Raw genomic sequence first — 19,673 nt, forward strand, 5'->3', positions numbered from 1 at the left:
ACCTAAAACAATAGACGTTTGGTCTGATTTAACTTCCGTATGTGTCTTTTTATTTAGTGTACGTAAACTACACTCGTACGTATAAACACTTACTTGGACTCTGTGGAGGGGATGATATGGGGATGAGTCTTGGGTCGATGAAGGACAAAGAGGAAGAAGAGCAGGTGCTTTTTCCAGATGGACTGCTAACAGCCTGGTCAGAACAGCAACACATTCATATTGTGAATCTCTTGAACTGCTTAGTAGCTCTAACAGAAGGTTAGATACAAACTAGCCATGGCTTTAAAGACAAGAAGCAAATTCTATTATTTTCTGCTTCCTATTCTGTTGATATCATTTCTTTTTTTTTCAAAAGGAACTAAGATAATTTGAGGTTAAGATAAGCACAGTTACATTGATTCAACAATAATAACACTACAGAAAAATTTGGACAACTTTTGTCATTACTGAATTGGTATTACTACACCACTACCGCCCTCTGGTGGATAAATGGAAGTGATGTCACACATTGTATAATTCAAATACCAAAGAAACCTCCAAACGGTTAGTACTTTTCACATCTATCAGAATCAGACAACAGTATCACCTATTACTTAATTCCCACTGGTGTTATTTATCCATTTACTCCACAATAAATGAACAGCAAAAATATAGAATAAAAATTTGTCAGGAAAATACGGTGGCCCCGAAGTGCAATCCACTTCAAGAATTCACTAAGTCAGGGCCGGCCCAAGCATCCATGGGGCCCTAAGCTAAATGTGGTTTTGGGGCCCTCTAGTTCTGGTAATAATGTGGACTGGCTGTAATCACCAGTCCGATTATTAGATCATTCCCCTCAGAATGTGGACCGGTGCCTGTACTGGACTGATTCTGAGCCTTCAAAAGATTTTAACAGAAGTTTCTCATAACTTAGGAGTTGATGTAAAAATAATATTTGTTTTAGCCACAAAATGATTTTGCTCAGCAGCAAATAACAAATCCGCAACTACAGCATAGAGCAGCTCATCGATGTAGCAGCCATGTAGCCTGACGTAAAAACATTTTGCTAGACAATGCCAAACATTGAGAAGTTTTAATTATTGTTATCAAACGTTATCAAACACGCGTTTTGAAGCCAAAAATACCTCAGAAATATCCAGAGCCAACCATGAGAATCAACTCATTTAAAGTTTAAACTCAGTTTCACACAAAGACCCAAGCATAAATGTTTGGCTCTTGAACTGGACCGTTCCACGTCGCTATCAAGCAATTTCTATTAGCAGCTTTACAAATCTTTTACATTACATTACCAAGGCACATTAAAACAAACCTTTATCTTTGCTTATTTCTATTCTTCCTCTTTCTTTTCTCCCTCCCCAAATGATAAGTCCTTTTTTGAGACATTGTTTTGCTTATTTATCTTCTGACCGGAGCTTTGGACGTTTGGATGCTCACTGCACGGCAGCTCATGTTACTGGCGAAGCGTGCGGTACCTACCGCGACCACCAGGGGCCCCCAAGAGCAATTTATTGTTTTTCCTTTTGTCAATAAAATAATTTCTACATACAATGTTAAATATATATTATTGTAAAACCAAATCATATTATAATGACATAGAAATTATTACTAAAAAAACCCCAAAACCTCAGCTGCACTGATGGGGCCCCTTAGTGGCCTTGGGGCCCTAAGCGGCTGCTTAGTTTGCTTATGCCTTGGGCCGGCCCTGCACTAAGTTCAACTACAAATTGAAGAGCACAACTACAAATTAAGAAAACGCAACATTAGCAAAATGGAATAGGTCTCAGTGGGAAACTTGACACATCACTGATTGGACGATTCCACTTTAGACCTTAAAACCAGCAGTTTTTCTGGCATTTGCTCTCTCTGTTTAGATAAGCATAGACAGTCACAGTGCTATGTACTGTCCAAACTGTGAAAAGAATGAAGCTGAGCTCTGTAGTTTGTCCCGATTCAAATGATTCTTGGATATGTTAGCTACATTGGTAAAAAATTTTCAACAAAAGTGATAAAGCCGGAATAACTTTGGTTCTAAAACCAAAAGCTCCGTCATTAATCAGTGATGTCTTAGATTTCCCACCGAGACCTACCGCTTCAGTTTTATTAATGTTGCTGTGTCTTCTTAACTTGTAGTTGTGCTTAATGTGTTTTTGAATACGCTGTTGTGTTTTTCAATTTGCAGTGATTGGTTGATGTGGTTTGCACTTCAGGGCCACCTTTTGGTTTAGTTTGACTGAGCTCACATGCAGGTCCTGCAGAGTTGGGGATCCGGGAGCCGTGGGTGAAAGCGAGTAGTTCAGTTCTCGTGTGCGGTGCTGGCTCAGAGCGTTGTGCGCCGGACTGGAGGTTTTCTGCAGGAGGTCCGGCAGCAGGTAGGTGTCATCCGAACCCAATCGGGACATCTGTGGAACCGTGAAGAACGTCAGGAGGCTGGATATTCCTAGAAAAGGGAGTACATCGTTGTGTTTCTAGGTACCTGGTTAAGATTGTGGTGGGGTTGCAGGACGATGCCGTCGGGGATTCCTCTGAAGTACTTCCCTTTTCCGTTGGACAGGCCGGACCTTGAAGGACAGAGGTAGGCATTTCAGAACCACGTGAAAGGAAGTGGTTAAATGAATCAATCGAAACATGATCATCAATTAAATCATCCAACTTTCAGGAAGGACAAATTATTTTCAGGTGCTCCAAAAAAAGCCAGTTGGAGTTAAACCTTCTCACAAATATCAAATCCTGCAGCCTTTCACCTGATTCTTTCCTCATCGTCGCTGCTGCCGAACTCGTCACTGGACGAGGAGTATTCGGTGGCCTTGTTACGCCGCCCCAGAGCAGCTTTTACTCCCTTTGTGGAATGAAAACAGGCGAGTCAAAATGGCAAAGGAAAAGCTAGACGATTAGAAAACAGATGAAGCTAGAAACATGACTAAAACAACAAGCTGATTACAACAAGCAAAGAATCTGTTTACATTTGGCTTGCATCATAATAAAAACTACTTTTTTTGTGTGTTAAAAAACACATTTCCGCCCTACAAACATCAAACCTAAATAATATCAAGATGTAAGAGCAACAAGGGGTTATTTACTTGTGCATGTCCACTGGATGTGTCGTCAGTCTTCCTGTGCTGCTGCAGGCGGTGCTGCAGCAGAGGACTTTCAAGCTTGACCAGGCCTGAAATGCACAGACTGACTTTAGCTTTCAAAACTCCAGATTTACTGTAGTTCAACTAAGAATCGGATGTTGATCGGATCTGGTGGATAATTCAGCTTGATGAGTGACCGGAATAATGGAAACTGGAAAATCAGATTTTTTTTCAAACCACTGAATGCACCATGCTACTTCCAGGTGGATCTAACTCCTCAGTGTGGAAGTTGTTACTGAGTGAAGATGCCTCAAAGATAGGCGTTTTCAGAACCAATGAGCAGTTTTAAATCAAGTGAACAGTGTAGCACACTTCCGCTAATGAGCTGGGAACACACTTAATTTTTTTTGTTTAGAGCAGTAGCGTTTTTGCTAGCTTTGAAAATGTTTTGCGTACTTAGCTTCCCCTCGATTAATTTTTCCGGATAAATTCCAAAGCGCTAACTTACTTGGTTGTCTTCAAAATTTTCAGTGGAATAAAGTTTGACATCTGTCTTAACAACTAAGTGTTAAGAAGTTAGATGTTTATATCGATATGATGATTTTTCGGAATATGTGAAGGCTGTTTACGCAGCATCTACGTTTCCTTTCCTCACGTTCGCTCTTTTCTTCCCCCAAGAGACTTTATTGTGCAAATAGAAAATATAGAACAAAGAAAGAAAGTACTTTTCATCAATGTTAAGTAATTATTGACTTAAACAAACTCTGATTCTTGCTGAAAAGACACTTATAAGTGAGTTTAACCTTAATTCAAGTGCATTAAGATATTTGGACTAGAAACTAAACCAAAACTATTTGGTAAGATTTTGTGTTTTTGCAGTGTATTAAATGTGGAGCAGATTATTCTACACGAAATACAGGCTCTGTGCAGAAGTTTGTGAACTCTTGATACTTTCACCAGTTGGAAGCAAATTTGTAAGCCATTCAGTATGAAGTCAGCAAGCGAGGAAAACAAGATATTTGCTTTGTTTCTTTGCTTTGCTATGACTGGTTACAGATTCCACAGAGATCTGGCTTCTGTGGGATTTGCAACAACAAACATTTCTCTTTATAGGGTTGGGATGCTATGACACTCAGCCAATCACAGCGCTTCTTTTCTAAGCTGCACACAGATGTCAACCACAGCTGTCGGACAAAAGTCTGACATTATGCTCAGGGAATGTGCCAAAAGCTCAAAAAGAGGCAGATTCCGAGTACGATGATAAGCCGTTATTTTTGTCGAAACCAGAAGTTCACATGCACTGGTAAATCTAACTGAGCTGAAACGAGAAGTTTGGTCTGGTTTCACGTCAGACAGCGAGGAAAGAAACATGTATGTATTAAATATTACAAAAAAGAGCTGAAGAAAATAGTGTGCATGTGTTAAAAATGTCAAAAATTGTAAAGTGCCGATGCTTTGGTGTCTAGACCAGAACCACGGGTTCAAACTTTGATTTGAGAGATTGGAGAGAATAAATATGCACTTTTTTGTTCTGTAGGTATTTAAACAGTCAAAAACAAAGAAAGAAATTAATGTGTTGGACTAGAAACCTGGGTTTTGATGTGGTAAATCAACAATAAAAAAAAGCTATCTACTAATAATGCAACAAATAAAGCAGTTTATTTTACAGAAATATATATTTTTTGTCTTTTAGTAGAGAATAAAACAAGGAATATAGTCTGGAAACTCGAAATTACAAAATCCATACTGCTTAAGGCTGCATAAGAATGAGTATTTACTCAAGTACAAACAGAGTCAATTTAGTCCAATAGACATACAGTACAGACCAAAAGTTTGGACACACCTTTTAATTCAATGAGTTTCCTTTATTTTCATGACTATTGACATTGTAGATTCACACTGAAGGCATCAAAACTATGAATAACACATGTGGAAATATGCACTAAACAAAAAAGTGTAAAACAACTGAAAATAGCCCTTATATTCTAGTTTCTTCAAAGTAGCAACCTTTTGCTGTGATTACTGCTTTGCACACACTCTGCATTTTCTTGATGAGCTTCAAGAGGTCGTCACCTGAAATGGTTTTCACTTCATAGGTCAACCTGCCCTGTCAGGTTAATAAGTGGGATTTCTTGCCTTATAAATAGTCATGAAAATAAAGAAAACCCATTGAATTAGAAGGAGTGTCCAAACTTTTGGTCTGTAATGTAATTCTATTTGAATTTATCTTAAAAAAAAAAAGAACCACATATTCAAATTTCTCATTTGAAGACCCCACAGAGCAGCATGTCTGGACGGCACGCACCTGGGTGGTTCCTGCTTGACGAGGGTCCTCCTTGAGACGCAGACCTTCCGCTCCGGTCTGCCACCGACACCGGACTGCCACTAGATGGCGACAGAGACACGCACCAGGGAGAGAGAAACGGAGAGAGAGGGGAGGGCAGAAGAAAAGTTACGATCAACATCTGTGTCACAATCTAAAGCAAATCCTTCACGCTGTCACTGCAGAGGTCCCATTTCTTCACTGTTATTTTCATCTACTACACGGCAATCATCCCGGCTAAACTGATCTGATCTGCTCATGGCCAGCTGCTCTCGATGGGAGGTGGAGGGGGTGCAAAGATATGAGCTGGGATGTGATATATGGCCTCATAATAAATACAGTCCAAAGTAAATGAAACAAAAGGGAGTTAAATACTCACTGTAATTAAAATATATAGCATGCATATTATATCTGGAGCTAATAGTAATTAGGTTACATAGTTTTTTACGTGCTAGAGCAGAGACAAGAAAAACTAAAATGTTTTTTAAAAATTCTGCATTGCTGGCTAGTCTGAAGGAGCTTTTATGTTTTTGATGAGGGAATAACATTATAAAATGATGTAAAGCTCAAAAAAGGGGATTTCACACAATACTCCTTTAACAAAGAAATCCCCCAATTTTAATAAACTTAACATAATTAAAATAAGACCACAATTTTTCCAGTTACACAGACCAGTAAGTCATTGAGCCAAAAGTAATAATAAATATTGATTTCATTGAACAAATTGGTTTGAGTTAAGGTAAATGACCTTCCTGCTCAAATGAAATGCTTAAACGTAATATAAATAATCACTTGATTTTCTCTAAGAAGTCTTTTCTCCTAAAAGTTTATTTATACTTTATTACAAAGCTGTTCAAATAAAATATCAAGCACCTTCAACTACTAATACAGAAATTAAGGACTTTCCAAACCTTGAAAACATCTTATTGAAACTCAAGCTTTTTCAAGGATTACAGAAGTTCAAACGAAGGGGGATTTGAGTGACTCTGAACGTGGTTGTTGGTGCCAGGCGAGCTGATCTGAGTATTTCAGAAAGTGCTGATATATTGGGATTTCCACATGCAGCCATCGCTCAGGTTTATAGAGAATGGATCCGAAAAGGAGAAGATATTTAGCGAAAGCCAGTCGAAAGGAGAAAAATGTCTTACAATGCCAGAGAGAAATGGGCAAAGTGGTGCGAGTTGGAAGCAGTAGCTGAAATAACCACTTGTTAAAGCAAAGACTCAGAGATTGGACAAAAACAAATCCTGATTTCAGCTGTGACATTCTGACAGCTTCCTGAATCTATGCCACAAAGAATTAAAGCTGTTCTGAAGGCAAACTAGGCGTACCTACTAAAGTGGACAACAGGCATATAATATGAGAGCAAATAAAACCTTTTCTAAAAAATATATTAAATTACAAATAAAAAGAGTTGGGCGACTTAATGAAAGGGAGTGAAAAAGTGAACATTCCTTGGTGGAGAGGTCATTTCATAATTAGATACTGCAGTATTGCAAAAGGCAATTGAAGCAAATTTTGTATAAAGCTAAAGCTTAAATTTTTGAATGACTAGCTAGCCACGTTTTACCCTTATTTTATGAAAAGCATCTGTAATTTAAAGGATTACTAATGTGCTAACAACAAATAACAAAAATAACAAGTAAATCTGCTACTGGAAGTTATTTTTAATCACTGTTCCAAATGGGCAATGCTAATGCTAACAGAAAACAAAAACAAAAACGTAATTTAGCTTTCAGAAAACAAAAAGCTAACTTATTTCTAACATGGAAGCAACATTAGCAATTATTCTGTGCTGCAGAAATCAGAAATCCTGATTCCCAAGCCAGGAAACTTAATTTAATTTAATGTTTGACTTAAAAAAACTTCCTTTCATCCAAACGTTGTATCCAAACTGGCTGCCGAGTGCACAAAAAAAACTGCCAGTGTCAGAAATTAGCTCCTGGTTTCAATTCTGATGTTTCTGATTAAGTCCAACCTGCTATATGTAGTTCCACTACAGCTTTGAATTAATAAAATACAGAGAAATAAACTGTAAAAAGGTTGTATTTACAATGTAGTTAGCTAGCTAACAGAAAACAAAAGCTAGCAAGTCACAAAGGTTTTCTGTTTTAGAGCGGGAAATCCAGATCCGAGTATCACCTTCCAAGTAAAATTGAAAGCTGCTTTACTTTTAAAAAAGTAGCATTCGTTCTTCGTTCTGTTATTTTTTGAGTTCATGAATTAGTTTCTGTTGCTGGAACTTAAAATACAGCATACAGTGAGTTAGCAAGTGTTCAATGAGCGGGTCAAGTTGAACAAACACCAATAAATCTAGCAACAGGAAGATAGGTGCTACCAAATTTAAATATCTTTACATCTATTCAAAGATCTTGTTTCAGGAAATCGTGAAGTGGAGCTTTACCTCGAAGCCGTCCTCTTGTGTCCCATCACCAGCTCTCTGCAGTAAAATTTTGAAGTTGTGCGTTCTGGGACCTGGAAGATAGAAAAGCAAAATCCACAAACTGGTTAGAGAAATATCATGTAGAGAAAGTCTCCTACGGTTTGTGGAATCACCGTCATAACGACTGCATTTTATTGTCAAATTGTTTACATTTTATATATTTTTAATGTTCTTTTTTTTTTTTGCCATTATTGACTATTTGCTTTGTCCACCACAGCATGTGCTGCTGCCTTTCTTGGACAGGTCGTCCTTTTGAAAGAGCTCTTGATTTCAATGCTGTTTTTTTTTTTTTAATCTGGTTAAATTAAGGTTTAATGAAAACAAAAAACAAATTTCTGCAGCACATGTAGATCCTAAACCAGAGGGTTTGCAACCTGCGGCATTTTTTTATTATTATTTAGAAAAATAACATAGAAGAAGATTGTGTGGTGAAGTGAGACCAAAATTATGTGTGGAAAAAAACACATCAGCACTCCACATCACTGCGAACTCAACCAGCCTTACCACAAAACATATTCTTGGCAGTATTATTCTGGGTGGTTTCCTTCCTTTAGTAGGAGCATTTAAATTCAAAATCTCTTTTTACAGCCTCCATGGAGCCTTTTTGGTTCTAAACCAAAGAAAAACCCAAAAAAACTGTAAACAGAGATTTAGAATTTTTAGTTCTACAAAATATTGACTTTAAGGTCTGAAAACAAAGCCACACCACACTTTTCAGATCTATATTAGTAAAAAATAATAATAATATTGAAATACCTCCCAGTTTGAAATTACGACTGACTTTGTGTTGGTCTGCCATGTAAAATATGTCAAATTACTGTATATCATGTATTATTTAAAACAACCTACTTTCAGCTTCTGATTTCAATAAAATCGTCTATCCGAGCCACCAGCAGGCGACCTTCTGACCGCGTGCGTTCTGGGTCACATGACACGCTAACAAAGAGGAAGACACGCCCGACAGTGCAGGAAAAGAGCTGCGGGAATACCTATAATCCCTCTTACAAGTTGCCGTTGTCCTACACACACACAAGCACACAAAGCAAACAGGGTATTTTCTGCTTTGTCTCTAACTACACATGCAGGTTAGAGCGGCACTTCTTTTCTTTGTTGTTGAAGATTACAAAACGCTTTAGTGGGGATTTTGTGAGAATGTCTTTAAGGCGGGAGCAGAAGACTGTTCAGCTGCTAAATTGTTTCACTTTAGACTTTTAGGATTCTTTATGCAGCTGATCCCCCTGAAGAAAGTGTTTTCATAACCCTGCTGCAGGTTTTGCACAACCTCCACGCTGTAAGAGAGAGCATTGACTTATTAAAGGCTCCATCGGCTCCATATGCGCTCCTGTTAGTGCAGCAAAACAGCAGCAAACACACCAAGCGCTCACTGTTGCAGTTATTAGTTTATTTATCATCTCCTTATAGAGTTTGGTTGATGAATTTACATGCAGCCGTATTTGTAAACCACATATTGGGGGGGGGAGAAAAAAGTGAATGATGTGGTTTGTTTTACAGTGTGAGCGTTCGCAGCTAAATTACACTGAACCCATCCTGTGGGCGCCACTTCCTCATCGCTGTATGACTGGAGCACAAGACGCACGATGCATTCGACGGTGCCCGTGTGATGCAAGCGACGTCCTGTGACTGGCGTGCCAAAACACGACAACTTCCTGTTCTCGCGGCGGCCGGCGGAACAAAACAAACCCCACATCTGTTGAGCTTAACGGTTCATTGCCGCCGGACCTGCCGGCGAGGAAACCCTGACGGCGTCGCTGGAGAGCTGACGGCAGATGATACTCACTTTAGGCGGGGCCTCGGAGTCCCAGAAGACGTCGTCGATCGGGGACACGGGGGAGAAAGGGGACAGCAGGGAGATGGCCATGTCTGACATTGAGCTGCTGTGAGGGGCGTCGCGGCAGGAGATGAGATTGGCATTCTGGGGGATTATTTATAAAGTTTAGTCCAAATAAATGATCACTTAAAGCCACAAAATTCTTGTGTGTGGGTGTGCGTACCTGGCTGAAGTGAGCTCTCTGCATGGCGGGGGTACAAGGACTGGAGTTGCTTCCAGAGCCCAGCCTGGAGTGCATCTGACTGGGAAGCCCGGCAGCCAACAGCACCCTGGCCAACTGGGATTCCTGGAGCTCCATCTGAAATCGGATTAACAATCCCTTTAAGACTTCTCTCTTTCCTAGTGTGCGTGCACTGAGTCAGTCAAAATGTGGCTTGATGATTTCAGGCTTTCTGCAGGTTTCACCAACTCAAATTTAAGACTTTTTAAGACCACTATGAATAGAATTTAAGACCTGCATCTCCATAAAAATGTACAAATAGATAAAGTTGCACTTAATCATGATAAACGCAAAAAACTAGCTACCTAGCTAAGGTATCTTAACAGTGATTTAACGGTAGGCTCAATCGTCTCAAGTCACAGAAGGCAATTAAGATGTCTGAGTGTGACTCAAACTTTTGCCTGACAAAGTCCCTTGAGGAAAAAAAACAAAAAACCAAAATCAAGTCCAGCGGGAAAAAAACACATAAACCTGAGATTAAATAGTCGTGTCAAGGCAAAATTAAAAACCTGCCTTCAGTGACAGAATGCAAAGAAGATGTCTGGGAGCGACTCAAACTTTTGCCAGATAGAAAAAAACTATACAGATTATACAAAAAGAAAAAAAAACACAACCTGCGATTAATGGATCTGAGGTAAACTTACATTTTTCAAATCAATTTAAGTTTATTCAGGGATATTAGAGTAAAGGGTTCTGGGAAACATCCATCTTGTACATCTCAGATTTGAATTTGTGAAATAAAAATGTCAACTATAATCGACTTCTCTTTCCATTTCAAAACAGTGAGACATAAAATACATGAGGTCTGGCACTGTAGTGTGAAACCGTAAAACGAGGATGGAAACTTCCTCCTAACGCCCTGTAATGAAGGGCGTTAGGATTATTTATAACTTGGCCTATTGGTGTTGTTTTAAGACCTATATATTTCTAGCTTATAATTTGTTTTTACATCAGCATGTGGGTAGGAGTCGGTAGTTAATGTTTTATCCCAATCCATGCTACTCTGCAGATAAAGTAAACAAATCCTGTAAGACATTACACCGGGAGCAAAACATTAATTCCTGTAACAGGTGTCTGGAGATAAATGCTCCTGAAAATTGAAAAGTGTTTGTTGTTTTTTATTTTTTTCAGCACTAAACAGTTCCTGTCTGGTTTTGCGGAGGCAATAAGAATGGAGGTAAAAAAACAACCTCCCCCTCCCAAAAAAAGAAAAAAAAAACACGTGTTGAACCACCAGACAAACAGTCAGTGTGTGTCTGCGTTCGCTGGCATGAAAAATATCCTGACCAGATGAAATCATCAACTTCACAGCGGAGCCCTGACTGTTTCCATTGGCTCACACGCAGACGCTGCAGCAACCACTTCCTCTTTGAATTCAAATTCTCTCTATTCCTTCTGTTTTTCTGCAAAATTTAGGATTCATCAGGGGCGGAGGGGAGTTTCTGGTGAGTAAGGTGGAATACAGAAAGAAATATATATAAACCTAGAGAGGAAACATAAGCGTGTTTCAGATATGATAAAGCGTTCTGAGTTTACCGCGGTGCGCTGGGTGTTTGCAGGGCGGCCAGGTGAGCCTGCAGCAGCAGCAGCTTTGTGGCCACTAAAAACTGATAACTTCTGGACTGGGGCCACCGGCGCTTCCCTCTGCCGCTGCTTCTCCTTCTGCCTGTGGTCGTGCTGCAGTGACAGGAGCTGGGTTTGGTCTTTGGGCAGCGTGCGGTGGGACCTCCGACTCGCCGAGGGCTGCTGACGCTGAGCCAGAGGCTGAGGCTGGGGCTTAGGCTGAAGCTGTGAATGCTGGGACTTGTGCTGAAGCGGCGGGTTGGGAGCCACGGCTCTCTATGTGGCAGACACGGAAAGCAGCACACACAGACTGACAAAGACTGAGAACGACTGCAGCAATGTAATATTCATAAGATGTGATTAAGTGAACAATTTTAACATGCTAAATTGTTGAGGGGTGTTTTTTTTGTTTTAAAACATAAAAACATACCAAAAGTTGTCACACCTGTTGAACTTGTCCACATTTTAATATCACAACCACAAACCTCTCTGTATTATAGTGGGGCTTTATTGTTTTTGTTTTGATTTTAGTTTTCTTATTTTACAAAAATTAATCTGACAAGTAGTTTCATTTTGTTAATGCAATTGTCCTACCGTGAGTCCGTGACAGCGTGGCTAGGATGGCAAGTAAAAGAATCGAATGCATGCGTGAAATTTCCTTTTGTAAACAATAACATGCTACTTGTCTACAGCTCCTGGAATAAATGGACTTTTCAATCATATTCTGATTTATTAAATGGGTCTGTAACTGTTGTTGAAAAGTGCTACACCTAAATGGGACCATCTGACATTTTCTGTTATGAAAGAATGGACTTTGGAGTTGATGAGAGAAAAATGCAAGAGATGATGATGCATTTTATCTGCACTGCATGTCGCTGCTAGCTTTTGAAAACTAGGAAGAAAACAAAGCAGACATGACAGAAAGCTCATTAGCAAGCACTGGATCATTAAGCCGGGGCAGATGTGACAAACAGAAATAAAAAAAAAAAAACACACACACACACACACACCTAGACAAACATGTAGAGCAGAAACAGCACAGCCCCGAGCTAAAGAAGTCCTCTGTCTTCTAATTTAGCAGAAACAACTTTCTGCGCCGCAAATGCAATCACGCTACAAAATGGTCATCTACACGTCCAGAGTCAGATCATCTGGCTAAAAATTACCACATGGTGTCAATACTCATTTTCAGTTCTCTGGAGGACGAACGCCAAGACCACAGTCAGGGTCCTTCAAAGTAAACTCCACCAGGAGAAAGGTCACTGCGGGCTATCAGCGAGTCAAACTGGGACATGAGCGAGGCTTTCACACGTCAGACCGCCGAGGGGAAGATTTGGATCAACTCTGCCTTGGAGAGGAAAACGCCCGAGACCTAATGCAGTTTTCTTCTGTATGACTGGCACGCAGGTTTTAAATACCCAGCATGCTTTTCCCAGCAATGCTGTTCAGCATTGTTCGACACAGACTGCGCTCAAGTCGTGACGCTGCTTATTATTACGAGTAGCAAAACATGAGAACGCGAGGGGGCGGGGTGGAGAGGGAGCCAGACAAAGTTGCGAGAGCGAAAACACCTTTAAACGAATACAGAGTCGGAGCATCTCTTTGGATTCGGTTTTAGCGTTTTCTAATGTTTTTCCTGCTCGTATTAACTTGTCGACAGAACTAAAGGTTGACTATAACCTCACTGACGTCCTTTGTTCTCCATAGTCATGGACTAAAGAAATAGGGTCGCGTGACAAATTATTCTGGAAATGTCTTGTAGGATAATTATAGATGCACAATTTCCCAAAACCAACAACAACAATAACAAAAACAGTCCTTTTTACAGTAAAAGTAACTTAATATGATTAGTGAAACATGATGGTGGGATGATTACAGCATGAGCTCCTTCAGACTAGTCAGCAACAATTAGCAAATACCCGGTGGAGAAACTCATTGCTAAAGGGTTATTAGAGGAGCAATTGTGGAGTTTCAGAAAAAGCAGGAGTTTCTTAAAGAGACAGAGGCCCAATTTCAAGGCGTTAAATTCTGATGTCAAATTACTTTTAAGCCATATTTCACTTATGTTCCTTTATTTACCTTATTGTGCTATAAAATAGCATCATGTGCCTGGAAAACATAATACTGCCCCTTTAAGTTTTATTTATCATGGTTAATTTTTTACACCACATAAATCTGAACCCTTAGCAGTAGCGTACGACCCAGTTGAGACCCATATGTACATGTGTAGGGTTGCAGGGAGTCACAGAGAGGAATTAAAAACGGTGAGTAGATAAAAGGTGTTTGCATATCAAAAAGTGAAGGTGAATCCAGCCGTGTTTTTTTTTTTCCTTCTGCCAAATCTGTGCGTCGAAAGCCTCTCCCGCTGAGATCAGAAGGTCTGATTCTGGGAGTAGAGTGAAAAGAGAGACGCTACAAGTAAGAAAGGTTTCCTACTGTGACCGGCTCAGGCAGGGATGGACGAAAAAAAAAAAAAGGCAAGCGAGAGGAGGGGAGAGGAGTGGAGGCGGCACGCTGGGCTCAGCGGAGACAGGACGGATATGAAGAGCGAGGGTTTAAAACAAAAGTGATGGCATGCTGTGATAAACACCGGTTTAAAGTGGTGGTAGAACACAGCTTCCCCCCCGTCACCGTCAGTCTGCACAACAAAAAATCCCCAAACATATCAAAAGTCGCTCAGAGTCTGCTTCATGGAGATCTTCGACAGGATAAGTCTATTTATAACACTTTCAATTACCAGTGAACAATTTCACTGGGTTTCCCTTTCATGTTCCTGCTTCGCTTCGCCCGCACGCTTCGTTTTTCTCTCCCGTCTGTCCGAGTCGGGGACCAAAACATTGACAGCTTTTCTCTCGGAAATCAGCCTTCAGCGATTACACAAAAAAGAAGAAGTCGTCTCATATCCGACCCGATTAAAAGCTTTTGATGCATGAAGACGTAAAGAGAAACTCAGCGCTCCACGCAGCCCTGAATGGAAAGAGCAATTATCGTCTTTAAAGCCACAGAACGAGGTAAAACTGGATCAAACCGCCCCCCCTAAACTAGTGGTCCGTTAGGTAGGAAAAAGTGGGAAAAAAAATAGAAGAAAAACAAAGTATCCTGCTCCTTTGTAGCTAAATCAGAGGAATTAGCACCATGTAATTGGAAAAGCACAAGAAAAGCTTTGTTACCTGCTCCGCTGTGGAGTCCAGAGGCCTTACTGACACATTGTCGCTCCGCTGTCTGCCAGCATGATCCTGTTCAAACACACACACACACACGCCCACACACTTTTAAACAGGCAGCCACGTGCTAAAAAAAATAAATAAAATTAATTAAAAAAACCATCTGTACGTCCATTAGAATTAGAATTTCATTAGAATTTTACTGATTCTTTTAAACTTAGTTTGAAATCTAAACTCCCGTCGTCGTGGATTTCCCGTCGATCAGACCTGAAAGCTGTAAACAGCAGGTTATCGTAATTGGTAGGATTCTGAGAGGTGGGAACTAAAATATTCAGCGTGGAGCTTTTTAGCCTGCGCTCTCAACTCTAAATATTTTATTATGACCTCATTTTTCAAAATTTCTCCTGGAGCAGAAAAATAATAAAAAATCCAAGCACCTTAAAGTGGGCATGTTTTTTTTGTAACATTTACATTGGGTAATAACCGGATTTAAATGTTGCAGTGATTGCAACGCTGCTTTTAAATTGTGTTTGCTTGAACCCCTCAGGTTCCCCTCACGGAGCTTAAGCCGTGACGGCGGCGGCTTGGCCCTGATCGCACAGCTGCGGTGGGAAAGTGTAAACTGTCGGGGATGAGGCAGGAATCATAGCACTTTTACAGCAAAGAAGCAAGAAATTAGAAATTACGTCACTAACAGACACATGCTGGTTGAATTAGAAATCTTTGTATAATCATCATCAGGATGACTGTCTTTTTACCCCCAGTGTTGGAACAATAATAAAACTGAAAACCAGAACTGGACAGACGGGATTTACTGTGGATTTTCTTCAGACAGGGCCAAAGCAAATATACAGAGTCAAATATATACAAGCAGGTTTATTAAATGAGCTTCTGCTCTAATTCTGGTCGGACATTTTTACCTCTTTAGCTTTGGCAGATCAGGAAAAGTTAATTTGAACTGATTGGTTTGTAGTTCAGATAATAGTTTTTAATATAACTAGTTTTCAATCGAGTTGAGGGCAGAACTATACGGATGGAAACTCAACGTTGGTCTGCTTTCAGGACAAGCCAAACATTAGAGGATGAATAAAAGACAACTGGACTTCAACTGGACACATTTCTCCTCATCTAAGGGAGACGGTCAGAATGCCCAGGTAGGACAGCGTAGAACCTGTAGCCTAGCAGTGGGAGGGAACAGATTTGATTAAAAATATGACCTAATAACTAGCATTCAGACAAAGTTGACAATAGGTCCAGCTGCAGGTTGAATATCTATATAAAGGAAGTCACACTTCACACTTCCTGTCCTGATAACAAGCCGATAAGGACGAGAAGGATCTCCGACTACATCAGAGACGTCTGTTTCAATGTTGTCATTTCCCTTTTCCTGTTAACACTTGCTTAACCAAGCTTCCCCTCTACACATTTCTGGTTGCTGTAGGAATTGATGTACAAGATGGTCATAATCACTGCACCACTTCACATCTTTATCTGACAAAACATCACATCACATCACACACTCACTGAGCGTGTCACGTAATCAAATACTGATGCATTAAACTTAATGAAGCATCATGGTGAAGGCGGTGACTGCTTTACCGCCGTATCTACAATGAACGTAAACCTGCAGAGCACAAAGGGAGAATAGATATTTCAGGGGGGTGCATTCACACCAGCTCTGCTTTAAATGAACTCTATTTTCTTTTATCTAGAAAATCCAGTTTTTTAAGTGTTAGACCTCCTGAAACCCAGAGGCCGGTGTGCATCACTGGACAAGGGTAGAGTTGAAATTATTGGCAGAATAGGAAGATTGGTTTTGGCTGTCACTCCACGTTGTTTGGTTTTTGTGTTTTTCCAACACATTTTCAAATTATTGGAATTATTTCTACGGGTTGACTTACATTTTGAGAGAACGTCTGATATTTTGTAGAAAAACGAGAAGATAAACTTTTAATAAGATGCTAGAGAAGAAAACGAACACATTGTACTGTACCTAGTGCTTTTTTTTAAATGAATTTCAGTGTTCTAAGTTGAAGTTTGTTTGCATCACTTGACAGCATCTGTATCAAGTCATGCATCTTGCTACATATCTGTCATGTTTACATATGCCACTTCCTCTGTGCTGATGATGTATGACAGAGCGGCTTCCTCATCCTTCTCCTTCAACCCAACTTCCTGTCTGTATTTCTCCCCTGCTGAGATGTTGAGAAGGCTGATGCGTAGATTAGGGGATGTGAGGAGGACGGCCCAATTATTTTCACAACTCTGTTTTAAATTTCGTGTCTTCTTCTGGAGTCGGGCTCTAGACATCTAAGTGTGTTCAGTTTACTTTAGTTTACTAGAGGTGGGATTTATAGTATCGTTTATCATATATTGTGAAAGATTTCTCAGTACAGTATGAATTTTGATTTATCGTCGTACAGATAAATTCCAATTAATGTTTTAAAAAAATAGAACTGAGTAATATATATATATATATATATATATATATATATATATATATATATATATATATATATATACATAATTTTTTTTCTTTTACTAACATTTTTGCCACTTTTTGTTTCATAATAGCATCAATAAATATCAGTAAATTAAAAAACATGATAACACGCAATTAGAGTGTGCAGCTCAGTGACTTCAATCAATTTTTTTTAAGTAACTGGTGTCCTCAAGTAGACATGCAGTGATTGGATATTAATATCTGTATCGGCTTGGAGTTGGAGTGAAAGTTCACCATCCAGAGAATAAAAAAATTAAACATGCATCCAGAAGCTGCAATGAAACAGTTTAGTCGTAGGTCCGTTAACTGAATCTGTGACCAGACCTGATGTGCCAGCCTCCACATGTGCAAAACTCTAAATCGTTACCTGTCTCCTGTCACACTTCCTGTTTTTCTCCTCCAGTAGGATTCTGTTGTCATGGAGATCAGACTCCTCCCCCATAAAAACCTCCTGAAGCTCCGCCCACTGAAAGGCGCACTCCGTCAGCTGCTGCTTCTGCTGCTGTGGAGTGCAGAGGCATTGAATGTTTCAGATACCACTGTGGTTTTTTTTAGCTTTTCAACATCGAGACTCAAGCTGTCGTCTGTTTTATTTTTATTTTTTCTTAAAAAGAAAAACAATCAGGTTGCAAAAACACTTTGGCCGCAGCAGAGCAGCTGACGTGAGCTTTGATGATGATAATGATGGAAGGCGACAGATAGGGTTCAGAGGTTGGAGCCATGTTGAACGCAGATAGAAACTGTGACTCACGTTCTCCAGCTTCTGCCGCTGCTCCTGCTGCTGCTGGATCCGCCTCTGTCGGTCGGCCAGAATCTGCTTGATCCGCTCCTGCTCAGCCAGCTGCTGCCGGTGCTGCTGCTGCTGACAGGCCAAATTCAGGGGTTGAGAAAGTCATTCTTGAAAACTGCAAGTCCGATTTTATTTCCCCGTTTCATCAGGGGTGTTTCTAATGCGTAATTATTAAGAATATTAACTTGCTCTGTGTCTTTTAACCATATAATCTTTACAAAAGCATTCACGACCCCTGAACTTTTTCACATTGTCACTTTTAAATTTAGATTTTTTGTTTGACTAATCATAGCTACTCAATAACATTTTGACCAACCCTAAAGGTAAACATGCTACTTTCTTTCCTAGCGTTTCATTTGAGGATGCACCGACCTACTTTTTTCACTTCCGATACCGATATGTGAGGTGTAGTATCGGCCGACACCGACCCGATACAGAAAACAGAGCTGACTTCACTTACAGACATAAATGTTCCAAATTACAAATGTATTTGACAACATCTGCACCACACTTAAATACAGGCATCTCCACTTTTAAATTTGACCTTTTTGCTGTTTCCTTTGACTAATCAAAGCCACTCGATCACATTTTCACCTCCACTAAGGATAATCCTAGCATTTTAATTTTGCAGTATTGTTTCATTTTCTCTATTAGTAATTCTGGTAATTTCCAGGGTTATTTTATCAACTTCATCAAACTTTTTTGTTTGTTTGTTGTATTAACACAACAAACAAAACACACACATATTGTCATCTAATTTTACCTAAAGATCCAAGCTTGTCATCTTGTGTTTTTTAACTCCAGACAGAGTAAATGAGTCATTTCTCAGTATATATGGGATAAAACACCTGATGCTGAAGTAAAACACTGAAGTCGACCACAAATTAGCACTTATTTAAAGCACTATGTTGATTGATCTATTTATTTTTTTAGGTTTTGATTACTTCAGTTGCTAGAAATCTTACTGTTCTATTCTTAGCAGCACTTTGCGTGGCTTCCTGTCATTAATCCCACCTGCTTGTTAATGCGAATCCGTCTGCTTACTGCAGGCGAGAAACTCACTTTCAGAACTACTTCACAGAACCCAACTTAAAAACAACAACACACATACAGGAACAAGAAAGAAAAGGAAAAACCTGCTCAGACATCTGGGTCTGATGGATTTCTCCTGCCACTGCCATCCCCAACTTAGTTCTTGCAGTAAGAAATTAAAAAGCAAAAACAACTGAGGCTGCACTCCACTCATTGAATAGTCTCTCATCAGATCGCTCTGACTCAATGCAGGCAAGATTGTAACATTCTCAGATTTATGAATACCCACAGAGAGGAAAAACAGACACACACACACACTGCCGGTTACTAATTGGTATTAATTACTGACCCAGGTTACAGTAATGTGGTTTACTCTGCTGAGACTAGAGAGATGAGGACTGAGCATGTGCGAGCTTCCAGTGGCGTGCCGTCTTATCTTTTGTGTTCAGATGTTATATCCAGAAAATGTTTTATCTGCTTCAGATAAAACATTCATGATAATCTTCTGCAACGATATCATGATGTTTTTGTGGTTTTTAGCTCTGGTAGGCGTACGCTGTGTCTGCTGCAGCTGCCGCCGCACAGCAGGGGGGTTTGGTTAGTAATGATTTTAAGGGGGAAAAAGAAAACGAGGATTATATGTTAATTTGTTCTTTATTTTAAAATCGATGGGACATTTTTACCATCAAAACAAAATTAAAGAATTTGAATG

The 19,673-nt window shown here is 39.8% G+C and overlaps 1 protein-coding gene across 9 annotated transcripts in view; it reads right to left on the reverse strand.

Annotated features, from left to right (window-relative positions):
• Window positions 1-19,673, reverse strand: part of LOC102222120 (misshapen-like kinase 1) — a 79,656-nt gene that overhangs the window by 15,681 nt on the left and 44,302 nt on the right. For 3 of the 9 annotated variants that reach the window (XM_023328410.1, XM_023328407.1, XM_023328414.1), the window contains 13 exons: window positions 17,891-18,001; window positions 17,507-17,641; window positions 14,643-14,708; window positions 11,446-11,748; window positions 9,853-9,987; window positions 9,639-9,773; window positions 7,802-7,872; window positions 5,380-5,459; window positions 3,078-3,163; window positions 2,742-2,836; window positions 2,474-2,558; window positions 2,214-2,399; window positions 94-193 (listed from right to left, as the gene is read on the reverse strand). In XM_023328410.1, the coding sequence (XP_023184178.1) occupies window positions 94-193; window positions 2,214-2,399; window positions 2,474-2,558; window positions 2,742-2,836; window positions 3,078-3,163; window positions 5,380-5,459; window positions 7,802-7,872; window positions 9,639-9,773; window positions 9,853-9,987; window positions 11,446-11,748; window positions 14,643-14,708; window positions 17,507-17,641; window positions 17,891-18,001 (1,588 nt within the window). The remainder of the gene's footprint in view (window positions 1-93; window positions 194-2,213; window positions 2,400-2,473; window positions 2,559-2,741; window positions 2,837-3,077; window positions 3,164-5,379; window positions 5,460-7,801; window positions 7,873-9,638; window positions 9,774-9,852; window positions 9,988-11,445; window positions 11,749-14,642; window positions 14,709-17,506; window positions 17,642-17,890; window positions 18,002-19,673) is intronic. The other 6 variants (XM_023328408.1, XM_023328409.1, XM_023328413.1 and 3 more) reach the window with 6 other exon arrangements.

Source organism: Xiphophorus maculatus, chromosome 23 (genome assembly GCF_002775205.1).
Source record: "Xiphophorus maculatus strain JP 163 A chromosome 23, X_maculatus-5.0-male, whole genome shotgun sequence".
NCBI classification, from domain to species: domain Eukaryota; kingdom Metazoa; phylum Chordata; class Actinopteri; order Cyprinodontiformes; family Poeciliidae; genus Xiphophorus; species Xiphophorus maculatus.